This window comes from Citrus clementina, unplaced genomic scaffold (genome assembly GCF_000493195.1).
Source record: "Citrus clementina cultivar Clemenules unplaced genomic scaffold, Citrus_clementina_v1.0 scaffold_1, whole genome shotgun sequence".
Classification (NCBI taxonomy): domain Eukaryota; kingdom Viridiplantae; phylum Streptophyta; class Magnoliopsida; order Sapindales; family Rutaceae; genus Citrus; species Citrus x clementina.
Genome location: NW_006263303.1, coordinates 8,210,183 through 8,226,337, shown reverse-complemented (window position 1 = coordinate 8,226,337; position 16,155 = coordinate 8,210,183). Strand labels below are relative to the sequence as shown.

The 16,155-nt window shown below is 29.2% G+C and overlaps 1 protein-coding gene across 1 annotated transcript; it reads left to right on the top strand.

The window, feature by feature from the left end:
- The first annotated feature begins 12,471 nt into the window (after positions 1 to 12,471).
- On the top strand, positions 12,472 to 15,199 carry LOC18056154 (inositol oxygenase 2). Its single transcript, XM_006451297.2, has 11 exons — positions 12,472 to 12,756; positions 12,978 to 13,113; positions 13,228 to 13,309; positions 13,393 to 13,597; positions 13,847 to 13,906; positions 14,012 to 14,064; positions 14,177 to 14,299; positions 14,400 to 14,469; positions 14,577 to 14,655; positions 14,759 to 14,840; positions 14,937 to 15,199. Exons 1-11 carry the CDS (start codon positions 12,723 to 12,725, stop codon positions 14,961 to 14,963), a joined length of 951 nt encoding a protein of 316 aa, XP_006451360.1. The 5' UTR covers positions 12,472 to 12,722; the 3' UTR covers positions 14,964 to 15,199.
- The last annotated feature ends 956 nt before the right edge of the window (positions 15,200 to 16,155 follow it).

Here is a 16,155-nt window from a genome sequence, read left to right as displayed (position 1 = left end):
CCTAGAAGAATAACAATGTTGGCATGGACAGGAGCAGACAGTGATGAAGTGACAAATGTGTAGAGTCACATGTGTTGAGTTGTAAAGTAGATTCCTTAGAGATAAGAATGTATTGTGTGATATAATATAAAGTAGTGATAAGTCATAAAGTAAATTCCTTTAGGATTAGATGTAATGGTGTAAATAGTAAAAGAAGATTCATTCGGTGCCTATAAGAGGGAATCCTTAGTAGTGTGTTGGATCATCGAGTCTTAGAGTCTTGAGTTGTAGTAAAGAGTCATTGGGTGAAATCTTGTATTCTCTTTTCTTCTAATAAAATCATGGGAAATTATCAGTCATATACTCTTAAATGACACCAGTATTAAACGTGCTACAACACTTTTCAAATATATCACTCTTATGCCCTAAGTTGACAAAACACTTCTACCGTCCACCAATCTGTTAACTGCCATTTGCAAGCGCTGATATCGTAAGGGCAATCTAGTCTTTTTAAAAAACGACATGTCATCCCATTTACCTAGTAAAAAATGACATGTCATATGATATATATTGATAAAAATGACACGTCATCCCATTTATTAGATAATTATTAATAATTACTAAAAAAAAGCTACTTTACAACCAAATCTACTCCTCCAAAATTTAACCTAAATTTTTTAAGATCTACTCCTCCAAGCTCCAACTGAAAATTTTTATGGTATAATATGTATAATTGTAAATAATATATTGTTAATAAATTTTTATGGTATAATATGGATTTTTTTACAGACAATTGTTAATAATATGTACCATTAATAATTCATATATTTTTTAATAAAAATGTATTGTTAATAAAAAAATTGTGTATTGAAAATTTACGTTAATTTTTTTGGTAAATTTATCTTTTTATCTCATTTTGAGTTTTAAGGGTGAAATAGTCAATTTGCCACAATTCTGTTAATTTTCTAACGAAAGTTAACAGATTGGTGGACGGCAGAAGTGTTTTGTTAACTTAGGGTATACGAGTGATACACTTAAAAAGTATTGTAGCACGTTTGATACGGGTGTTATTTAAGGGTATATAGCTGATAATTTCCCTAAAATCATCTTTCGTGTTGTCTTATTTTTCTTTTGGTATTAGAGTCAGTACTCCCAAAAGGAGTTTTCACAACCTTCTATAATAAAGTATGCTCTATGGTCACCGTTGAAATAGATCTTCCACATCAGAAACATTATAAAAGACTAGAAAGCCAATGTTCCCAAAACTAGGTTATTTGGTCAAGAGATATATAGAAAAGATTTCTTTGAAAGATGTGGCGCCCTGTCATTAGGGCAAGGAGAGTCGTGTGTGTTTTGGGCTTATCACTACACACACACACACATATCTCTTACATCGACTTACTATTAAACTTAGGTTAAATATATAAGATTTAGACAACTCTTAACTCTTTAACTAACTTATGAGTTTAATTAGATCCATAGGTTTCTATATGGTATTATAGCCAAACTCATCCATAAGACTTAGAAAAGCCTCAACTCTTGACCTAATTTTTACTTTGAGCTAGACCTTTAGGCTTCTCTATCTATATACATTTTGTTTCCCATGGACATAGGGATATTAGACATGTTTTTTCGAACAATTTCTACTTTTCAGATCAAGAATAATATAAATCTATTATGTCTCCACAATTTCCTTAGAGTCAAATTATTCCTTTTTGAGTTTGAAAGGAAAAAAAATTATTTCCCTTGTATTATTTTCCATTTATTAAATTTCAATAATACTCTTTTTTTTCCCATATTTTGTCTTTTTCATTAATCTTAAAACTTGATGCCATCCTTTCTCTAGTATTAAATTTCAACACTTTACTATCAGTGAGATGAAAAAGAAAAGTATGTTATAAATATTTTGTATTTATCTCATAAATATATAATTCGAAAACATTTTGAGGGTAAGATTACTATAAGATGCTAATATAAAAGTGTGTAAACTTAAATTTTATATTTTCATAAAAATGGGTTATTTTAAATTTCTAAAAAATGGAGTAGTCAATTCTTCACTTTGTCATTCAGGTACTCTTATTTCTATGGCAGAATTTTGAGTTAAGCTTCATAAAAACTCAATAAGCATTATATTAGTCTATTATCGACACATTCATAAAGTAATTTTAAAAAAGAACATGTAAATCAATTACATAACACTGTTTACGCCATCCCTTATTATATAAATTCACGAAAAATTCTACAATGCCATTATTAAAATCACGACATCAATGCCGTAGTTATTATGTATCGTTAGATTAGATCAACATCACATAATAATTATAATTTAATAAATTTTATTTTTTGAACAGGTTACAACCCGGTTAACATTTTCTTATAAGTAAAAGTTAACAGGTTAAAATTAAAAGGAATTATTATATATTTTTTTGGAAAATTATTATAACTGATTTATTTTAAAATCATTCATTAGGGATTACGATAGGACCAAAGTAAAACATCAACCGATTCATATTGAGAGGAAAAGAGCAACCGATTCTTTCTCCACCATCAACTCGATGTCATCGTCGTTCCGCCATTCTGTTCCATTAGGTGTTGCGAAGGGGCAAAGGCTGTTGCCCAGTGGCCAACTCGAAGAGGCTGAAGTTCGTTAAATATCAAAACACATAATCCCTTATTATATACATTCACGGAAAATTCTACAATGCCATTATTAAAATCACGGCATCAATACCGTAGTTATTATGTATCGTTAGATTAGATCAACAACACGTAATAATTATAATTTAATAAATTTTATTTTTTGAACATGTTACAACCCAGTTAACATTTTCTTATAAGTAAAAGTTAACAGGTTAAAATTAAAATGAATTATTATATTTTTTTTGGAAAATTATTATAACTGATTTAATTTAAAATCATTCATTAGGGATTACGATAGGACCGAAGTAAAACATAGACCAATTCATATTCAGAGGAAAAGAGCAACCGATTCTTTCTCCACAATCAACTCGATGTCATCGTCGTTTCGCCATTCTGTTCCATTAAGTGTTGCGGAGGGGCAAAGGCTGTTGCCCAGTGGCCAACTCGAAGAGGCTGAAGTTCGTTAAATATCAAAACATATAATCCTTGCAAACTAGAATGGGTAAAGGTTGTCTTTGCATTGTGCTTTCTTTTCTTTTCTTTTTTTTTTTTGAGCGAGAACGCTCACCAAATTAGCCAATTCTTGATATTGATTTTGTCTTTTAGTATTGATTTTTCCGGAATTCCCTTTTTCACCTTGATTTTCTATTGAATTGTTTTATATTTGCTTCACATGTTATCTTTATTATTTCCTGCTAATTAATTTTGTATTGTAAATAATCTATTTGCTGGACTTCTAGAGTGAGCAAGGTAACTTGGCTTGATTATGAGTTTGTTATAATAGCTTTTGTGGTTTGTTGTAGGCAATTCTAATTGTGTTCTAAATAAACTTCAATATGATTAGATCTTGATATGTGTAAAGGATAACAATGTTATATGCCATTGACCCAAGAAAATGTGTAAATCCTCTGTTTGAGGTACAAATGTTTTGTCATATTTTTTTTTATTTTGTAGTTTTTATCACAAAGAACTGGTTGTTAAGATCCTATTTCATAAGTTTTTATTTTGGTGAATGATTTATTCTTTTCTTTTTTCTCCAATATTATGATTTCATTTCCATATTTTAATAGAAATTATTAAACTATCTATATTTAATTAGACCCTTTTTTCTGATCTATGTCAAGAAAGTGACTTAATTATACAGATATGACATCATACTGAGTAATTTTTTCTAGAATTATAAGCATGATAGTGGCTTAACTCCATGATTTGAGTAATTTGACTATTATTTTTAATGTTATTTTCCTTTTTTAAAAAAAATTGTAAAAGAGAAAGAATGACTTGATTGAATGGTTAACAATAATGGTCCCTACTGATTAACAAGATATAATAGTATTAAAATATTTTCGTTTCGGTTGGTTTGTAATGAGGATGGTTTCATTTCTACTGTTAAGATTAACATGCTCCTGCACGTTGAGGAAATTATATTGTTTATGCCATGAAAGTGACTTAATTCTATAAATATGACATCATATTAAATAATTCTAGTAATATAACAATTCATTAAAAATAAATCGTAAATATCCTTAAAAGATTATATTTATTCTCCATTTTACGCGTCCATTATCCATCTCTCTTTACCCAACCATTACCAATTCTTGATTAATAACTACCCATACTTGACCTTTATCTAAAATTTACACAATCTTTTACCTTACTCCTATGACATTTATATTCATACTTAATTTATATTGGACCATGATTGCGTGTTTTTCTAGCTTCTTGGGTTAAAAAAAAGGGAAAAGGATCATATATTTTGAAATTAGATACTTTTGGTGGCATAACTTAAGCAAATGAATTATGTTACATCAGTTTGTAGAAAATAAATTTATAAACAAGTTTATATGATAAATAAAAATTAAAATTAAGATGCAAACATATATACATGCAAGGAAGACCCATCTCGACTTTTAGTCAGATTGACCTAGCCTGAATTTTCTAGGCTTTGACCCAAATTTATGGGGTCTATGATCGGGCTCAAGCCTAAATATTAGAGTCCGATTATATTCGGATTAGGGTTCTAGCCCTACATGCTCGACCCGACCCGACCCAACCTGACCTAACCTTAAAACTTAAAAAAAAATTATGTTAATATATGTTTATTATTTATGTAATAATATGGTTGTAACCTTGAGTAACTTTTATTTTTATGTTACTTTAAACAATTTCTAAAGCTTTTATATTTTAATGCATATGGGGAGCCTATGTCCATTTTTTAAATTTTAAATTAATTAAAAATTAAAAAAAAAACCTTTAAAAGAAGCTATGATCGGGCCAGGGCTTTCAAATAATTGGGCTTTTTTGGGCTTGAAAATTTTTATTTTCAATTATAAGGTCGGGCAATAAGAATATTTTCATGTTTATTTTATTTTCAGTTTATTTTCAGTCAAACTCTCTAAAATTGATTAGAAGTACGTTTCATTTACAATGCATGATAACACAATAAGATATTAAAGTCACTGGTTAATGCAAATAAAGGTACTATGACTTATTCAATACTCATTTATAGAATCGACAATTTCATAAAGGCTATTATAGCTCAGTTCTCAATATTCATTCATGTATAAAAAGCCTCATGTGATTCTTATTCTTCACCTCTCTTTTAATTCTAATTAATTTGCTTACAATTCAGTTTAGAAAATATAAAATGTCAAAGAGTCTTGGTTTCATCATCTTGTCTTTACTTGTAGTAGCAAGTACCGAAATCATACTCATTTCGAGCACTAATATTGATCAAGAATCTAAACCATATGCTTCATTTTCTATCAATTCTGCAGCATCACCTGAGAGTGGCGGTTGCTCAGGACGTACAATTACAGAGTGTATCATGTCGCTTGAGAATTATGACCTCTTACCCCCCTCAACACTTGTTATTGGACACCAGTGATTTTGTTAAATAGTTGTTTCCCCTTTGCCAGATGAATAATTTTATTATAGCCATCGATTGCAGAGAAATTGATGCTATATTTTAATAAAAGAAAGAATTAATTGATTATGAGCATACGATATGCTATGTATTTACAATTGATAATACTATTGAATCAATCTATAAAAGGGCACTTAGTTAAATATTAACAATAATCAAGCGATTATAATTACTTTGTTAGGACCATTTGTCCTATTTAGAATTTGGATCCGATACTTAACCAAGCTATTTGGTAGTCTTTGTGCTATTTCAATCTTTATACATGCTAATTAATGATTTTCATGTTTTGGTCTTTCTAATTTTTGTTGGAGCTTGCAATGTTCTCACTAAAACTCCAAACCGTCTTTCATTTCACTTTCTGAAAAAGCTTGCTATCCTTGGTCTAAATGGTTCCAAAAATCTGAAAAGTCTTTAAGGTGGAGCTCATTGGGATTTCTTTATAAGCTTGATCTATGGGGATGATTAAGGGGGAAAAAAGATTCCATGTTTTTCATATGTTCATGAAATTAAAAAAAAAATTAAAAGGAAAAGGAAAAAAAATGCAAGAAGAAGATACCATTTTCATTAGACAATTAAGAGAAATTAGATCTTGATCATTAAAGGTCATAAATAGCTCATGTCGCAGCATTTTACAAAAGCAAGCAAAAGTTTAGCTAAACACCGGATCTAAATTCTTTTTGTTTTATGTCTATCTCCAATTAGAGTGAGGTTATTTACATTGTAAGAAATAATTTTAAATTAGCAGAAAATACTGTAAAAAAAATTAGAAAAATGACATACGACTTGTAAATTGACATTAAATTTAAAATTGAACAAAAAAAAGTGTAAACCACACATAAAACTAGTAAATTGATGGAAAAAAAGAAAAATTAATGATGGAGTTGTAAATTAGAAGAAAAAAGTGTAAAGATAACAAAAACTTTGAAAAATGACATAGAACTTGTAAATTGACATTAAATTTGAAATTGAAGAAAAAATCTGTAAACTACACATAAAACTAGTAAATTGATGAAAAAATAGGTAAATTAATGATGGAGTTGTAAATTAGAAGAAAAAAGTCTAAAGATAACAAAAACTTAGAAAAATGACACAGAACTTGTAAATTGACATTAAGTGTGAAATTAAACAAAAAATGTGTAAACCACACATAAAATTAGTAAATTAATGGAAAATGGGGTAAATTAATGATGGAGTTGTAAATTAGAAAAAAAGTGTAAAGAAAACAAAAACTTGAAAAAATGACTTAAAATTTGTAAATTGACATTAAGTGGAAAATGAAACAAAAAAGTGTAAACCACACATAAAACTAGTAAATTGATGGAAAAAGAGGCAAATTAATGATGGAATTGTAAATTAGAAGAAAATGGTGTAAACAAAACAAAAACTTAGAAAAATAAAAAATAACTTGTAAATTGATATTAAATTTTAAATTGAATAAAAAATCTATAAACCACACATAAAACTAGTAAATTTATGGAAAAAGGGGTAAATTAATGGAGTTGTAAATTAGAAGAAAAAAGTGTAAAGATATAACAAAAACTTAGAAAAATGACACAAAACTTGTAAATTGATATTAAGTGTGAAATTAAACAAAAAATGTGTAAACCACGCATAAAATTAGTAAATTGATAGAAAATGGAGTAAATTAATGATGGAGTTGTAAATTAGAAGAAAAAAGTGTAAAGAAAACAAAAACTTGAAAAAATGACTTAAAACTTGTAAATTGACATTAAGTATAAAATGAAACAAAAAAATGTGTAAACTAGGGATGTCAATAGGGCAGATATGGATTTGATCTACTCTGCTCCAGATCCAAATCCATAATAAAAATTAAGATCCGTATCTGCTCCAGATCCATCATGAATCCATATTTTTTGCTCCATATCCATATCCAAAAAAGAAATAAATATCTATATCTGCTCCAAATCCGAAAAAAAAATAAAATCCAAATCTGCTCTAAATCCGTCATGAATTCTAAAATTTAGTAATAAAAAGTAATAATTTTTTAGATTGAAAATTGAAGGCTAAAATGTATTGACAACAAATAAATTATATAATTTTTCTCAAAAATATAATAAATATTGTAGCTTATACTTTTTCACCAAAACAACAAATAAGAAAGATAATAAAATATCATTCAGAAGTAATTGCAGGAGTAAGATCAATCTAATATTCTATTGTCTCATTCATCATTCTAATATCCACGATACACCTACCCTCATTCCTACAACATTAGATAATGACATATAAATTAAATATGATTTATATTAAGTCCTTTATTATTTTTATTATGACCATATTTGACTAAATATATGAATAACTATATTCCTTAAAAATTATTTGGCCAATATAATAAAATAAATTTCCAGGTTATATTACTTGGGTTCCAATTTGAATATTGCATGTATATGCTTTGGGGCTGGCTGACCTTTAAATTTGCAAAACTAACCTTTAAGTTGTAAGAGTTTAAATGCATGGTAAATACTACTAATATGCTATGAATAAAATTTATTATCATTATAATTCTACAATTGTTAAGAAACTTTTAAAATAAAATAAAATTAAAAGATGAGTGGATATGAATATGGATTTAGATATTAAGATAGATCCAGATATGCTCCAGATCCGTCTTAGATCCGCACATCAATATCCAAATCCGATCCGATTGGATTTGGATCACGTGGATCTTGGATCAAATCCAATCCATTGCCATCCCTAGTGTAAACCACAGATAAAATTAGTAAATTGATGGAGTTGTTTAGAAGAAAAAAGTGTAAAGATAACAAAAACTTAGAAAAATGACATAGAACTTATAAATTGACATTAAAATTGAAATTGAATAAAAAATATGTAAACCACACATAAAACTAGTAAATTGATGGAAAAGAGGGTAAATTAATGATGAAGTTGTAAATTAGAAGAAAAAGGTATAAAGATAACAAAAATTTAGAAAAATGGCACATAACTTGTAAATTGATATTAAAATGAAATAAAAAATGTGTAAACCACACATAAAATTAGTAAATTAATAGAAAAAATGGGTAAATTAATGATGGAGTTGTAAATTAGAAGAAAAAAGTGTAAACAACACAAAAACTTAGAAAAATAATTTAAAACTTGTAAATTGACATTAAGTGAAAAATGAAACAAAAAAATGGGTAAACCACACATAAAACTAGTAAATTGATGGAAAAAAAGGGTAAATTAATGATGGAGTTGTAAATTAGAAGAAAAAAATGTAAAGAAAACAAAAACTTAAAAAAATGACTTAAAACTTGTAAATTGACATTAAAATGAAACAAAAAAAATGTGTAAATCACACATAAAACTATTAAATTAATAGAAAATAGGTAAATTAATGATAAAGTTGTAAATTAGAAGAAAAAAGTGTAAACAAAACAAAAGCTTCGAAAAATAATTTAAAACTTGTAAATTGACATTAAGTGTAAAATGAAACAAAAATTGGGTAAACCACACATAAAATTAGTAAATTGATAGAAATGGGAGTAAATTAATGATGAAGTTATAAATTGGTCTTTAAAATTGTAAACAAAACTAAAGCTTGTATTGTTGGATAAAACTTATAAATCGACATTAAGTGGTAAATAAAACATTAATATTGTAAATCACATATAAAACTAGTAAATGTAACCTGCAACTTAAATAAAAAAAGGTAATTACCTGCTACTTACGTAACATATTACCTATTTATTTACAATTAATGGTGGAGATTTTTTATTCAAATCTAATGGTCCACATCCATTAGGGCATTGATACCGTAATTGTAATTATGACATTATAGAATGAGCATAAATTCACTCTTAACTTTCGCGTAATTACTTATCAATTTACATGCAATGGCCACTTCACCAACCATACGTGACAAGACACACACGAGATATAATTCCTTAAAACAAACAAATATAAAACAATTATTATTAGCTAATGGTCTTGACAATGAAATCATTATTAACTATTTCATCTCTCCTTTCTCTAACTTGACACTTGATACTGCTAGTGAAAGCTACAGAGTAAACAACAAACCTATCACACTCTCTCTACATAAAGAAACTCCACCAGTCCACCTAAAATATATTATTTATTGTCAACTTGTGAAAGCTCAAGAACATAAACAAATAACTTGTAATAAGATATAAAGTTTGTGGAGGCCAGGCCAGATTTTACATTGACAGCAGCTCATCACCTAAACAAAAACGTGCTCCCGTACTTAAATCTTATTAGTTATTACACAAGCACTAACCTTTTTTTCCCTTCTGGCTTCTGCTTTGTCTTTCTTATTCTTGTTTCTTTGTTTGGTCGTGCATCTTTCATTTTCAAACAACTTGTACTTTACTTTAAAAAGCACATCAAAATAATCTGTCGCTTTCGCCGGCGACGTGTGGGTCGTGTTAAACTATAGCCGGCATGCTATTAAGTATTGATCTTGCTACGGTGCATTAGTTGTATTGTGTAGCCTCCACATGTTTTTAGTCAGGACCGATCCATGATGTCTGATCAGGCTGGGCTAAATCATGAATATATTGTGAGTATATATATTTGTGCAAACGTTAGTAGATATAAAAGGAGAAAAAAATATATACATATGTAAGGTATTGCTACGTCAAGAAACCTGCTCTGCATAAAATATATATATTTAATAAAAATAAGCCTCTAATTGTAATTAAAGTTGCAATAAACAACCAAACGGTTGTGGCTCAGTTGGCGGCGCAGGCTGGGTAAGTGGGAAGAGCTCTCGGGTTCGATCCTCACTAAACACACCATTTGGGAGGGGTAAAGAGCCTTAACTGTGACTACACCCCGAATCCGAATTAGTCGGGGCCCAATGCGGTCGCCGGAAATCGGATGGTTTAAACCAAAAAAAAAAAGTTGCAATAAACACTTTTTAGTTTTAAACTTTAAATTTCCAACACAAGAGTAAGGTGGCATTTATTTATTTATTTATTTTGTCTAAAATCGGAATGAATCTGAATTAGTCTAAATTCTGATTCGTGCTAAATATCTGAATGTAAATGGTAAATTTGTTTTAATTGTTTGAATTGCTAAAAATAAGCATTAAGTTTTTTTTTTTAATAGGATCCTCTCCTAATATGAGCTCCTATGAGCTTTTAAAATTCTCATACCATGTATCTTTTGTTTATTGGTAGAATTTTACTTCTTTATTTTTTTATTCAATAACTACCAATCAATACTTGAGTTATTTGCTCAGTACATTATCTGATTAGATCAATAATTTTTGCATTTGTGTCATTATAAATTATAAATGTTAAACAAATAATAGCATCTTAAAAAACATAAATAATACAATATTTTATGATAACATAAATCATATTAAATTTAATACAAACCTTTAATATTCTACATTTTAGTATATGTTAATAAATTTTTATGGGAGTTTATAATGTTTTTTATATGAAAAATATTTATAAAAAATTACAAAGATAAATAATACTAATTTGAAGAAAATTAAAAGATAAAAATAATAAAAGTTTACCACTAATATTATCACAACTTATAGAGGTCGGTAATAATGGTAATTAGTAAATTTTATTTATGTAAAAGATGAAAATTCATTAATAAGACAGAAATATTTTGAAGAATTTTTTTAATGATGTTTTTCATACTTTTTAGATTAAGCAAAAAGTTAAAAAAAATTAACTTAATAATTTAATCACTTAATGATTGAAAGTTTTCATTAAGTTGAAAAAACAAATGAACTGAATGACTTAACTAATTAAAATTAAGTCAATTAAATCATTAAGTGAATAAAGCAAACAATCCCTAACTTAGATATAAATGGTATTTTAGTTATTTTAGTAAAAATTGATTTAGAGACAAACTTGAGAAAAAACTAAAAATGCTATTTTTTAAATAAAAGTACCATAAAGTTTAAGAGAATATTTTTTAGCCCAGTCTAGCCATCAAATAGGTCCGCTTCTACTTTTACTTTTCATAAACTTTTTGTTATTAGTAATAGTATAATATTACCAATAACGAAAAGCATATTTGCTATATTATTCACTGGTTGCACTTTAGTCACATGAATTATGATTCTTTCCTAATCTAATTTTTTTATTTGAATAAATATATCTATATAATTAGTAATTAATAAATAATAATATAAATAATAATAGATATATTTATTTGAATAAATATATCTATATAATTAGTAATTAATAAATAATAATATAAATAAAATTTAATCATATAAAAATAAAAATACACGTGTCAAAAGATCTTCATCCTCTCATGTCACACCCTCCGACAAACCAAACTTGCCAATTGCATCTCCCCCCAATTAAAATTAGATTACATGGGCGTTTTGTCAAGTTGATGACGTGGCAAAACCTACTCCGTTGACTGCAACTCATTAACCTGCATGTTCACAGCTTAGCCGTTGATGGCAATTACAATTTCTCCCCCCACCAAGAAAGTCAAACATTGGCTGGCGGTGACTAGACTCCGCGTCGGTTACTCAAGGTTGGCCTCTATGATATGATATCCACGTAAAGCTGAGTCAGTTATCTACTCCGATTTCTTTGATTTAGTTTTCGGGTGCTGTTACCATATATGCATCCCCGTTGACATTTTTGTGCACTCTATAATTAATTTTGGAAATTCAATTAAAGGAATCCGAACAACAATCTGATAATATTAGGCTGTAAAAGGGGTTTTGTTTATTTCAAATCTTATTATCCTTATCACCAAGTTTTTGGATAAATACTATCCCACGTGGAAAATGTTTGGTATATATGGATACATTACGTGTAATCTGTTTCTTAATTAACGCGTGGCTTAATTAGAGACTTGTTTTTATTGTAGGGTGTTGGACACGCGCGTTTAAGAGGAGTGAGTGTGGCTATGCCATGCAGGTAACATGTTTGGATTGCTGTGATCCGAATGTTAAGAGATTTTTTTTTTTTTCCAGTTGAGTACTCGGAAGCTTTCTTTTTATGATTTCGAAGGACACAAAACATTCCAAATTCCAAGGAAGGACTTTTGTTTCGAGTTACTATAAATACCCTACCTCTCCATTTCATCACTACTCAGCCAATCATCGATCAATCAAGCTCTCTTTTCATTTTCTCGTGTTCTGTTCTTTCAGAATTCCTCTCTATTCTCCAAATAGGTCCTATTCCTTCTTTGAGCCAAGGCCAAGATGACTATCCTCATTGATCAGCCTGAGCTTATTGGTAACATTTTGATCCGAGCTCTTTTATTTATCAATGTATTATGATTTTTAGACCAGGTTTTGGTGCTCTGATGAGTTTGTGATGAGCATTGTTAGAACATGAGTCTCACACAACTCCTGACCGTTGATTCAGAAGCAAATCATGCATCCGTGAACATTTAAAATCTCTTTTTATTTGTTTTTGTTGTCACTATATATTCAAACTTTTATTTGTGAAATCAGGGTCACGAGCGGAGGATCAAAATCTCCAGGAGCAAACAAATGAGTTGGTATTGGATGGAGGATTTGTGGTGCCAAAAACTATGCCAAATGATGGATTCGTTGCGCCAGAGATCAATTCTTTTGGCAAAACATTCAGGTTTTTTTTTTTTTGACTTTTTTCCTTTTTATTTTTGGGGTATTTAGATCTTAATTGGATAATTTATTTTGCATTGAAAGCGACCTCACATGGAGTATTGGAAACGCCTTGTAGGGATTATAATGCAGAGTCTGAAAGGCAAAAGTCAGTGGAGGAATTTTACCGGTTGCAGCACATTAACCAAACATATGACTTTGTAAGCAATGTTTCACGCATAAAATAAAACAGAAGATTTTGATGCGACATGCAAATTATATTAGAATTTTGGAATGCATGCAGGTGAAGAAAATGAGGGAAGAGTACGCAAAACTGGACAAAGCTGAGATGAGCATATGGGAATGCTGCGAACTCCTCAATGAAGTTGTAGACGAAAGCGATCCTGATTTGGATGAGCCTCAAATTCAGCACTTATTACAGTCTGCTGAAGCAATTAGAAAAGATTATCCTGATGAAGATTGGCTTCATTTGACTGCTCTCATTCATGGTATAATATTCTGTTAATATTATTTGATTCTCAAATTCCTATGATTAATATATATATATATATATATATATATATAGTCCTTCTTTGTAGGCCTGAGAATTCTGTTTCTCTATTGATATAGTATGGCCCACCCAGTATCACAAGAATTATATACGCACCTATTTGAATGGGCAGTGTAGCTCAAATCAACACCGAGTTCAAATTTTTAATCCGCAATTATGAATTAATTAACTTGTGCTGTTCCTTCAGATCTTGGAAAGGTTCTTACTCTTCCCAAATTTGGAGGGCTTCCTCAATGGGCTGTTGTTGGTGAGTGCTCTATTGTGAATATAGAATTGAAATCATTACAATTACTTTCAAGTGATTAATTTTAATTTAGTTAATTAATGGTTAATTTGTTTCAATATTTTTTAGGAGACACATTCCCTCTTGGATGTGCTTTTGATGAATCCAATGTTCACCACAAGGTTTCTATTTTCTCCTTCAAGAATAATCTTAGATAATTTTGAGGTCTAATTTTGTCGTAATCATTAAAATAATCGATAAACTAAGAAATTTTTTCCCATTTTTTTCTCTCAGTATTTCAAGGAAAATCCAGACAGCAACAATCCTGCATACAACACCAAGAATGGAATTTATACTGAAGGCTGCGGATTAGACAATGTGATGATATCATGGGGACATGATGACTACATGTACCTGGTATGCCTCTTATGCTTTGAATCCAATCACAATTGTGCAGGAGCCTACTCATCAAGATCAACAAAAATTTAACTAATTGATCACGTTTTGAATACTGCAGGTGGCCAAGGAGAATGGAACCACTTTACCTTCTGCTGGATTGTTCATTGTCCGATATCACTCCTTCTATCGTAAGCACTGTGAAACCAATTGATCTCCTCATATCCGCAGAATGGTACTCGATACTATTCTGCACCCAACTAATTACAACTCATTTCATTAATTTATCGTCTTGCAGCTTTGCACAAGGAGGGAGCATACGCACACTTGATGAATGAGGAGGATAAGGAGAATTTGAAGTGGCTCCAAGTATTCAAGTAAGTGGTCTCATTATCTTTTATCAGTCTGCCAGTTTAATATCTTTAGAGTACCCTTACTGATGTTAATTTTGGGTGCGTTTAATTTAATATCATTTTGCAGCAAATATGATCTCTACAGCAAGAGCAAAGTCCTAGTTGATGTCGAAAAAGTGAAGCCTTACTATCTTTCCCTCATCGAGAAAGTAATTTCTTGTGGCTCAAGTCATCTGAAATTTCACTTAATTAGTTTAATTTTTTTTGTTTCCTAATCAAACTCGTGTATTATAATTTTGTTGCAGTACTTCCCTGCAAAGCTGAGATGGTGAAGCTCTCTCAACGCATACCGATCATATATCCACATCCCGAGAGTTTTATGTATCAACTAAAGTATTATGAGTGATGTACAAAATAAGCATGAGTTTTCTCTACTTAATTTGTCACTGACAAAGAGGTTTGCAGCGTATTGTTTGGAGGAAGTAGTGGTTTTACCTTCTGTAATAGTAACTATTATATTATGTTATGAGTTGTGCAATGAGTAAAAGAAAAAATGCATTTGTATATATATTTTGATTGATCTTTGCTCCTACTTTGTTGTTATGATTGTGGATTGAAAACCACTCTGGCCACATCTTTTATAAACCTTACATGTTCTCGTAATTTTTCGGTAAGTAATTAGCAGAGAAAATATCCTGGAAAAGAGATGATTGAGAATAATCTAATTTAACAAAGGGAGAAGATATAGAAACCACTCTGGCCACATCTTTTATAAATCTTACATGTTTCCGTAATTTTTCGGTAAGTAATTAGCAGAGAAAATATCCTGGAAAAGAGATGATTGAGAATAATCTAATTTAACGAAGGGAGAAGATATAGGAATATTATAATTAAGAGATTACTTAAAATACAAATTAACGTAACATCATCCTTTGGAAAGTAGAAGTATAATAAGAAATCGTAATTCAGGAGGCTTGGACCCGTAAGGTACATAAGGAAATGACAAAAAGAGACAAAAATACAATGAATGAGTTTATGAATCATTGCTGCAGCTTTGTCTAATGAAATCATTTCATGCAGTCATGTTGTGTCTTATTTGTGTAGTTATTTGAGTAGTGTTAAATTTAAGCAAAATTCAATACAATCTATTTATTAATTGTGTTGAAATATTAAAATATAGATATGACCTATTTATTAATCGTATTAACTTGTTTACTCTAATTGTTTTACATATTTAGTATAAAAATATTAAAAATAAATTTTAGAAATAATAAATATGTTAATATTATTCTAAAAGTAAGTTATAAATAAGTTAATATAATATAAATATGACACAAATAATTAATGTAGTGTTCACTATATATATTAGTTATTTTTTTCAATAATATTACCACATATTAATTGATATTAGAGTAATAAATGTGTACTTATATTGAGATGGTTCAATACGAATAAAACATGGCATTGTATAACCTATTTATTCATCGTGTCAATATTTATCAACATAAATTTAAAAAAATTGTA

Bases quoted from the DNA above. Each gene is read 5' to 3' on its own strand.
- LOC18056154 (XM_006451297.2), top strand. From the start codon at position 12,723: ATGACTATCCTCATTGATCAGCCTGAGCTTATTG. The intron at 14,300-14,399 runs GTATGCCTCTTA...TGAATACTGCAG, and splicing joins ATGATGACTACATGTACCTG to GTGGCCAAGGAGAATGGAAC. The intron at 14,470-14,576 runs GTAAGCACTGTG...ATCGTCTTGCAG, and splicing joins CCGATATCACTCCTTCTATC to CTTTGCACAAGGAGGGAGCA.